This window comes from Setaria italica, chromosome VIII (genome assembly GCF_000263155.2).
Source record: "Setaria italica strain Yugu1 chromosome VIII, Setaria_italica_v2.0, whole genome shotgun sequence".
Taxonomy (NCBI): domain Eukaryota; kingdom Viridiplantae; phylum Streptophyta; class Magnoliopsida; order Poales; family Poaceae; genus Setaria; species Setaria italica.
In genome coordinates, this window is record NC_028457.1 from 6,105,917 (window position 1) to 6,115,420 (window position 9,504).

The 9,504-nt window shown below is 45.3% G+C and overlaps 2 protein-coding genes across 2 annotated transcripts in view; one reads left to right on the top strand and one right to left on the bottom strand.

Moving 5' to 3' along the window:
- Positions 1-818, top strand: part of LOC101768486 (DNA-directed RNA polymerases I, II, and III subunit RPABC5) — a 3,047-nt gene extending 2,229 nt beyond the window's left edge. Inside the window, exons 3-4 of the mRNA XM_004978842.2 lie at positions 320-414; positions 517-818. Of these exons, the coding sequence (XP_004978899.1) occupies positions 320-414; positions 517-551 (130 nt within the window). The 3' untranslated portion in view covers positions 552-818. The remainder of the gene's footprint in view (positions 1-319; positions 415-516) is intronic.
- Positions 819-1,640: 822 nt separating this feature from the next.
- On the bottom strand, positions 1,641-6,006 carry LOC101768884 (probable receptor-like serine/threonine-protein kinase At5g57670). Its single transcript, XM_004978844.4, has 11 exons — positions 5,419-6,006; positions 5,091-5,182; positions 4,538-4,659; positions 4,299-4,438; positions 3,622-4,206; positions 3,265-3,513; positions 3,015-3,181; positions 2,848-2,927; positions 2,612-2,759; positions 2,341-2,490; positions 1,641-2,250 (listed from the first exon to the last, which is right to left on the bottom strand). The coding sequence occupies exons 1-11, from the start codon at positions 5,684-5,686 to the stop codon at positions 1,987-1,989; spliced, it is 2,265 nt and encodes a 754-aa protein (XP_004978901.1). The 5' UTR covers positions 5,687-6,006; the 3' UTR covers positions 1,641-1,986.
- Between the last annotated feature and the right edge of the window lie 3,498 nt (positions 6,007-9,504).

Sequence of the window (9,504 nt, forward strand, 5' to 3'; positions counted from 1 at the left end):
TGCCAGGGGTCCCCCCCCCCCCCCCCCCCCCCGCCTTTTAGTGAGGCCATAGCATATTCTGAACCTTTGATTGCAGACTGTCTTGAATTGAATTGGCTGGTATGGATCATTGTAGTACTTGTTGTAATTCAGTTTTTTGAATAAAAGAACTTTGTTTTATGTGGTCTTCCAGAGTTCAATCTGAGGGAGTTGGGTGGGTTGTAAGAAGTTTAGTGTACTTTCGGACATCTGATTCCAGAAAAATGGGAATTTTATCTGCTGATCCAGACACTACTACCAGATACCAATTAAATCATGTTTTGTGTCCATCTGTTTTCAGGGACGCTCTGGATGCTTTGAACTTGGTCCGCTACTGCTGTAGGCGAATGCTGATGACCCATGTCGACCTCATCGAAAAGCTCCTCAACTACAACAGTAAGTAGAAGTGTTCAGTTCAGCCTTGTCCAGTCTTCACTTAGGATTCATTTTCTCTTTCCCCAGTATGGCATGCCCACTAATACTCTCATTCATTGACAGCGCTGGAGAAGACTGAAGACGGAGCTGCCAGTTAAGCGAACATGGCATGCTCGAATGTTGGTCCGTCACACCTAGTACCCTTCACTGGAGTGTTACTCTGTGTTTTAGTACATGTCTGGACAAACTCAATGCTATTCTCCCTGTCCCATGCTGTGTCTGCTGATGCGTGTAATTGGAAGGTCATCGTAATTTCAATTTAACTAGGGATCTGCGTATGTAACGATTTCTGAACAACTGGAAGAGTCATGGGCGTACTAATTGACTTTCAGTTTTACCCTTGATGTCAAATTCCCATGTTTATACGTACTGTGTTTCCCTGAAGGGATATGCTCCATGTTCTTGCAGTCGATAAGTTGTGAGATCGAAATGCTTCATAATATCTGTTGTAAATTGCAATGGTAATCTATGTTGTAAATTGCAGAAATGCAGCCATAGATTTTTGCTCCTGGAAAGGAGGGAGAATACGCGGCCCTTGCAACAACCGGAAAGACTGGACCTGCAAGTCAAAATTTGACTTGTCCTTACGCCGAGGCCTGGGACTTGCAACATGTTTATAATATTATACATGTGCAAGTGTGACGATTATAAATACAATTCCTGTCCACAACTTCACCATCATGGCTCGATGTCGGTTTGCTCCTGTTGCCATGCACGCGCGAGATGATTTTCAAGATCCCTTTCAGTGCCTCTAGGGGGTTTGTCCATGTGCATGTCCCATGTGATGTAACATGCCCCAACTGGGCTCTTATGATATGATGGTGATCCTAGCTCTCGCTTTCAGGGTCTTTTCAATGAATCTGTTCAGCCGACCTGCTCAGATCGTTCGTTGTCATGATGCTGTTGACAATTACCGGGTGAAACCGACAGTGGTTGTATAATGCTTGGACATGCACCGTCATGGCCTGCAGCTTTTAGATTAAGGATATATTGTATTGTTGTGGATTCTTACAAGGATAATTTCTACAGATACTGAATTTTATTTTATCATATCGAGAATTTGATAAATTTTGTCAGAAAAATAAAACTAGCGTTGAGAAAGAAAATTCAAGGCGCCGGGCACAGCTGAAAATGTTCAGTGGAAGATCTGGAAGAATTAATTTTTCTCACAGCAGGCACACAAATAATTGCTTTTAACCACTTACCCTGAACTATGGCCAGAGTATAGAACAAAGATGATTCATTTCGGTATGGGAAGAAACCCACAATTTCATATTGCCTCCTATTTTATTTCTCATCCCTTTGGATGAGAATACCTGGGTATGACAAGTCTCTTCAGACAGTAAAAAAGGGGTCCCTTCAGAGAGGTAAAAAGACCCCCACATAAAAAAAAAACTAAGCCATACATGATCAAATGAAATTCCCGGTGGAGGGCATTGCATGTGCCAACTCTCATCCAAGGCCCAAAAATGTAACTTAATTTAAAAAAAAAGGATCTATACACTAGCAAGGTGTAACTCTGCCACGGATCAGTCAGTCGAAGCTTGAGGACCGGCTCCATCTTCCCTTCAGATACTCTTCCAAGGAGGTGTTGGCTGCAATGAAGTCGGTGCTGCTGACAGAGGCGGAGTCATCATCCACATCGAATGCTAGGTTGATGTAGGACTGGATGTTGGCGTTGCTCCCTGGTGCTGGTGGTGTCATCACACATTCATCACCATCGACCTCGTATGCTAATCCGACTTGTGATCGTGCCCACTTGAGGATATCGTTGTCACCTTCGAGAAGCTTCAGAACCTGATGTGTACATCCAGATGCTTGTAAGAGAATGATAAAAAGCATGAACACTTGTGCAGAATATGCATCAAGAAGGGCAGAAAAACTTACAGCATCAATTTGAGGACGGTTCTGAGGTGCTTGTCTAATGCAGAGGGAAGCAGCAAGGGTCATCCTCTCAACTTCATTGGTATGGCCTTCAGTAGGTAAGTTGGGATCTACAAGTTGTGTGAGCTTCCCTCCTTGTATGATGGAATTTGCCTGCACAAAACAAACAGCACTTAATTATCTGTTCGAACCAAAGAAAAGAGCAATTTCCTCTAACATATTCAAACATGAAATTGGCACACAATGGTAGTTGTTAGAAAGAGATGCCACCTACCCACATCACTAGGCTCTCCTGCCCTTTTGGACAACCATTGCAGAGTGGTTTCCTGCCCGAGATGAGCTCAAGAAGGACTACGCCAAAAGCATATACATCAATTTTGCTGTTCACCTTACCGTGCATGAAGTATTCAGGAGCTAAGTATCTGTCAAAGTATCTCTATGTCAGTAAGGCAATTATTGCAATGCAGCAAGATATGTCAAAACAATCAAACAATTGCTTAGATAACGAACCCGAAAGTTCCTGCAACGTCATTGCACGTCATCTGAGATGTCACATCAGCAGCCCAGACTGCGAGACCAAAATCCGATAACTGCATCACACACATATTGAAAGTTTGAGTTCACTTTAAATTGCACACTGACTGATGTATTCCGTGCTATCTGGCAGAACAAAATACCTTTGGCTCAAAGCACTCTGAGATGAGGATGTTTGATGACTTGACATCCCTATGGATCACTGGACGACTGTTGTCATTGCCATGGAGGTAATCCAGAGCATGAGCAACTCCCACGGCCACGCTGAACCTCTCAGTCCAACCAAATATGTTCTTGCATTCTTTTTCACCTGCACAATAATAACGTTAGGTATCTCTTACATGGCAATAACACAGGCAGAAAGGTAGCAGGCAGCGAAGCTGCTAAACGCACCATGCAGTATCTCTTCCAGACTGCCTCTTTGCAAGTACTCGTACACTAATAGAAGGTCATCATTCTTGAAGCAGAAACCAATGAGGGAAATGACATTCTTGTGGCTAAGAGAGCTGACAATCTCAATCTCTGAGACAAACTCCTTCAGCACCTCATCAGAATACTTCAGGATCTTCACTGCTAGCTCCCTGCCATTTGCCAAACAGCCTCTGTAAACTTGACTAGTGCCACCTTGTCCAACTACACACTCTGCACAGAACGACCAATCTGATCAGTAAACACCACATGCACGCAAAAGTCAGAAGTAACAGAGATACAAGTAGGCATTATAGCAGAGATAAATCAGAAAATGTGTACCTGGTGAGAAATCAGAGGTGATCTTTGCAAGCTCACTGTAACTGAAGGAAGAATAAACGGATGAGAATTTCTCTTTCAGCAAGGTCAGTTCCTCTGGAGTTTCCTTGTCCAATTCTTGAATTACTACAGAAGATTTTCCTGAATTGCTCCTCAAGGGAATAACCAACCGGTCACGGAGAATATGACTGGTACTCATGGAGTCTGGTCTTGTGGTTCTGTATTCCGAATGGACTGGTGAAACTCCAGAATACCTACTCGGTAGCCGCATCGCCCACTGCACCACGGACATCTTTGATTTGTCAGGCAGGGAAGCTTTCCGGTCTGGCAAGAACTTCTTCCTCAAGAGGGGCCATCCAGTTGCTACTTCTGGTGATTCGCGGCGGCAAGCCTTCACTGGGACCAATGCTAGTGAAACTTCTTTTGACCGCGCAGGAGACCTCATTGGTATGGATGAGGCAGGAGACCTCATTGGCATGGTGACGGCACGAGAAATGGACCTGTTGTCCTTTCCATGTTCATCCCAAAGCTTCTCTCCTATCATGGATGACAAGAGCTTCCGGTAGCTCCTCCTTGGTGTCTCAGGTACTGCATTTCAAATCCATGCTTCAGCACACCGAATTCATAACATCTCAAATGAACAAATGAACAAATGCAAATGAAATTGCGCTGCCACATACTTGTGCTTTGGTACAGTTCATGTTGCATCCCGTGGCCCCCATCTTTATGGTAAACAACTTTGCCATTGTTCACTGCAAGGACCGAGCAGCCCACCGGAACTCTCTTTGAGCAGTACTTGGCAACTGATGTGGAGGAGGATCTACATGTTTGAATGGGGAAAAACAGTACTTGCATCAGACAATAAATATGTTTGGACTAAATGGGCAATATGCAGCAGGCAATGCGTCAAATTAAGTACCCGAAGGACCGGGAATTCTTGGCAACACCGAGGATGAGATGGGCGGCGCCACAGGAAGCTGCTTCTTTGACCAGAGTTTTGCGAATAGACGATCCTCCGCAGACCTTGAGCTCCAAATTAATCTGATGTGTGTAAATGGAACAAGAAATTGATAAGAACTCTGAGGCATCCTTTTTTTTAAGAAATCCAAAGCTTGCAGTTGAATTCAAAGGAAGATGAATGGGATCAGTGGTTGTCAAAATTAAAAACTAAACAACTGAGGTGCCCAAACGTTGAAGGCGTTGGTAAAAAAAGGAAGAGAGACAAAAACAGGGCAATCCAGTAAAGTAGCCGGTAGCACAAGTGATACGGCAGGGGGGTGGAGACTTTGAAACAGAGAATTTGACGGACTGGACCAAAATTTCATCTACGGGGCATCTTTGAAAGCCAAATCCGGCGACGAGGTCAGAGCTTTGAACGACCGCCATCGAATGAGCACAGTATGACTTGCGGAAAGTGTAGAGCAGAAAAAAAGAAGAATGCTTGCGGTAAGCTCTGGGACGGACGGACGGACCTGCTTGAGGTTGCAGAAGCCGTCGTAGACAGCGAGCACCGACGCGAGCGAGTCCGCGGCCCTGCTCCGCTCATCCAGCCCCATGAGCAATCCTGGAAAAGTCGAGGAGAGAAAGGAATTAATTTCACATCACAATCGTCGAATGGGGAACAGAAACGAGTTTCCATCTCTGCTCGTCGAACCAATCGCGGTAACGAATGAACGAGAAACATAACACTCGAAGCAATCCCAAGAGCAGAAACGTTCGGGAGGTGATTATCGGTTTCCATCCAGAGGGGGAGGAACGAAAAGCGGGCAACTTTAATCGGGAGAAGAGGGCGGCGGTTACCGTCGGCGGCGGCGGCGACGTGCTGCGCGGCGACGTGGAGCGCGACGACGCGGTCCCCGGCATTGGCGACCTTGACGAGCGCCCAGGTGAGCAGCTCCCGGCTGGCGGCGTCCCGCCTGATCCCCACCACCACCGTCCTCCCGCCCGCCGCCGGCTCCGCCGCCGGAGCAGGGGATGCCGGCGCCGGGGGCGGAGATGCAGGCGGCAGGTGCGCCTCGCACTGCAGCAGCCGCTGGCGGCGCGCGCCGTCGGGGACGAGCAGCCTCATGGCGTGCGCCGGCGCCGGTGCCCCGTCGATCGGTGGTTGCCCCCGACGTCCCCCTTCCCCACCACGCTCGCTTGTTCTTGGCTTGCGACACAGACCAGAGACAGAGAGGAGAGAGGAGAGAGGAGGGAGAGGGAGGGAGGGGGAACTGCAACTGTGCGAAATGGGGGGATCCGCGGGAGGCTGCGTTTTATGCGGCCTCCTGTTTCCTCTCTCGACTCCCTCGTCGTTGAGGGTGAAACGCCAATTTAATTAAACCAACGTCTCTTCCCCCTTGTCGCGGGGCTCTCCTCTCCTCCCTTCTTCGTTGCGTTTTCTTCTCGTCTGCGGACTGCAGGAGCAGGGCGGCTGCTGCCGCGCTGCCTTTGCTTTGCTCAGGAGTCAGGAGCCAGCCCTGTCTGCTCAGTTTTTTATTTTATTTTTTCCTTTTTAAAGGTTTTTTTTTCCTGAGAGGACTGTGTATTGCTGGTCAGGGGTAAACTGGTAATAAACAGGTAATGACCCTACCGGAGCATGGGGGTGGATTGGAGGTGGGGTCACATGCAAAGATGCCCCGAGCATGATACACCACTGTTGAGGGTCTAAAGATGAGGCAGGACGGCCTCGTCCCATCATCTACCGTCATTTTGGATCTGTTTGGATGGATGGATCTGTTTGGATAGATTAAAATTAAAGTTTAATCTTGACTAAAGTTTAGGCATCTAAATTTTAGTTGTCTAAAATTATTTATATCTTGTTTGGAGTTAGATCTAATGTTTAGCCTATTTATTAGTAAAAGTTCATTCTATCATTAGGAGGTGTAGGAGAGAAAATGATAAGATTTTAGTGGGAGGGTATTTTTGGTCTTTTACCATTTGTGTTTAAAATTAGCCTCTATTAGCTGGGTTTGGAGGACTAATGAACTAAAGATTAGTTAGGATTTGCTAATTTTTAGTCCACTTTTAACCCTACTTGGATCATCGAGAACTAATTTCTAGTTGGTTAAAGTTTAGCTCGGATCCAAACAAGGCTTTTGTCAGATTCCAATAGTAAAAGAATTTTTATGGGAAAAATATTTTATTTCTACCCTCACCAATTCAGTTTGCCTCACGTAAGGTCTACGCCAAATTGTAAATCATTTAGCTCGCTGAAGAATTGGTCAAAACTTCCCACGATGGGATTTATCCTTTATGTTTTCTTGTTGTTGTTGTTGTTTAGGTTGAATCTCTTTGAATGGTGATGATAGTAAAAGACATGCCCTGTACAACAATAAAATTGACTAGAGTCTTTTTAGTGATTATTTTTTTCATCGGCCAATAGAATTAACCTAATATTTTGTTGAACGGTCGTATAACAGTTCATGAAAAGGATGACTAAAATTTATTTTGATTTTTTCCTTAACGTAGATTAAGCCGGCTTATGTCATCACACAAAAAGTTGAACTCACTCAACATTACAAGGACCAAGGGAGAAAAGGGGCAAATTTCATTAGAAGGTAAGCTAAAGTAGTCAAAAAATTGACAAGTGAATAAAAAAGGATTGAAATTCTAAAAGGCGATTAAGCGGGAAAACAAGGCTGTTTGTAGTGGTAAAATGGATTTATCTTTCCTTCCTTATCACACCGAAAAGAATGCTAGTAGTTGTCACAAAAACGTTGCGCACAAGACTCTCAAATCATATTGGGTGTATTATCAAAACCTAAATCTGGCTGTATTTCTAGTTGCAAGGAAGAGAAAGCTGCTGCCGCATCAACCCTCGCATGTGAATCCTTTACACGCGCCACGTCACCCCGTGCGTACGTGGCATGCGCGCATGCCAGTGAGCGGCTAACCGCTGGATGACGGTTAGTTACCACGTGGGATGGCCAGCTACTTGGATGCTTTTGACCTCGTTATCGTCGCCGCCGGTGCCATGTTGAGCCGTTAAAAGGTCAACTCCTCCGTTTCTCTCCCACAAGCCACGGCAAGAGCCCGGCCGGGAGGCAACCAACGTGCACGTCATCTCGCTGGGGCTCCCCTCATAAATGCAGCGTCAGTGTCCTCAGCCAGATATTATCGTCGGCGATCCCCTGTTCCTGCCCCGTGCACGAGATCGACCGGCCGAACGAATCCGACGTGTCACGTCACGGAAGAACAGCAGCTCAACCAGCGTCCGACGTGGCGCGCAGGTGGATCGACCCCGTCAGGGCCGGCCGTGCAGCTGCATGCGGTCCTGCGGACGGCGACGACGATCGATGATGTGGACGTGCGTAGTCGGTGAGCCACGAAACGGAGATTACCAAATCATAACAAGATCCCTGCCAACACGTGCGTGTTTTTATATGCGTAGTATATCTCGGAGGATTTCAGATCCTTAAGCTAAAGTCATCATGTCACATCAAATCTTCGAAAGATAATTAGGAGGATTAAATATGAGTTAAACTAATTACACGAATCGAGACTAATTCGTAAGATGAATTTATTAAGCCTAATTAATTCATGATTATCACAGGTTTACTGTAGCATCACGTTATCAAATCACGAACTAATTAGGCTTAATAGATTCGTCTTGCTTCCATCTGTGCAATTAGTTTTGTAATTAGTCTATATTTAATACTTCTAGTATCTAAATATTTGATGTGATAAGAACTTTAGTCTGGCCTAAAGAACCAAACACCCTCAGTATCCTTGGGCTGGTCACTGTATGCATCACTGATGCTCCTTGCACAGCCGGGTTAATCTTCTTTTTTTATTTTTTCACCAACACGAACTATTTTTAGCAGTTGGTCCACCAATTTGGTACCTGTATTTCAAGATCAGACGGAGACCACCACCACCGGTAAGCAATGCAAGTTGCTTAGTTGTGCTCGTGGATCGATGTATCACATCACCCTCGTTGCTTTCTGTAAAGGGAAAGAAGGCGCACCCTATCGGTTGATCTCGACGATGAGTGGTGTGGCTACGGGAGCATCGATCCCTTGTCAGTGCAAAATTAAGCTTGGAATGTACATGATGGCCGGGCCACTCGCGTGACGCGAGATGACTCAATTAATTCATTCCGCGATCAGTCGCATATAATTAAGCGCCGTACGGGTTAATAATGTTAATCGATGCGCGCGTCATCCGTTTCAGCATAAACGATGAGCGCGTGGCAGTAGATCGAGTGGAACACACATCACGCTCAGACCACCATGCTTGCTCGAAATTAACTGAAGCTATTTTCAGCTCCAAAGCAACTCGATAGCTATTTTGTATCGCTATTTGAAAGCCAGAACTTGCTTAGTATTTTTTTCGCCCACTTTTAATATATGACCACATGCCTATAGAGAAATGCTATATTTTGTTCTTTTCCCTCCAGAGAAAGGGCCGGGGCTACATAATGTTTATTGCTCTGCACAGGGTTTTCGGCCTGACGCGCAAATTGATTTATTTTTCTTTCGAGGACGCAAATGGACAAGTAAACATATGACAACGTGCCGTAACCACAAATTAAGCAAGTGATCATCAGATTGCCAGTTTGTTAGCAACCAAAGCACTGCTGGAGGATCGACTTCTACAGTACCGATCGGTATCGATTGGTCGGTACTAAATGCGTCATTTAGTACCAGTTAACACCAACCGATACTAAACTGCGAGTCATGTCGCGCTGTTGCGGATGGCAGTTTAGTACCAGTTGGTTTTACTAACTAGTAATAAAGTTTATTCCTTTTCTTTTTTACCCTTTTGTTTTAATTCGTATTCATATCCGACGGAACTTTTATTAATAATATTATGTTAATATATCAACCCATTCCAATCCAAATATCACAAGTATCAACCCATTCAAATCATTAACACTCAATAGGTCGTACATCAATACTTAAA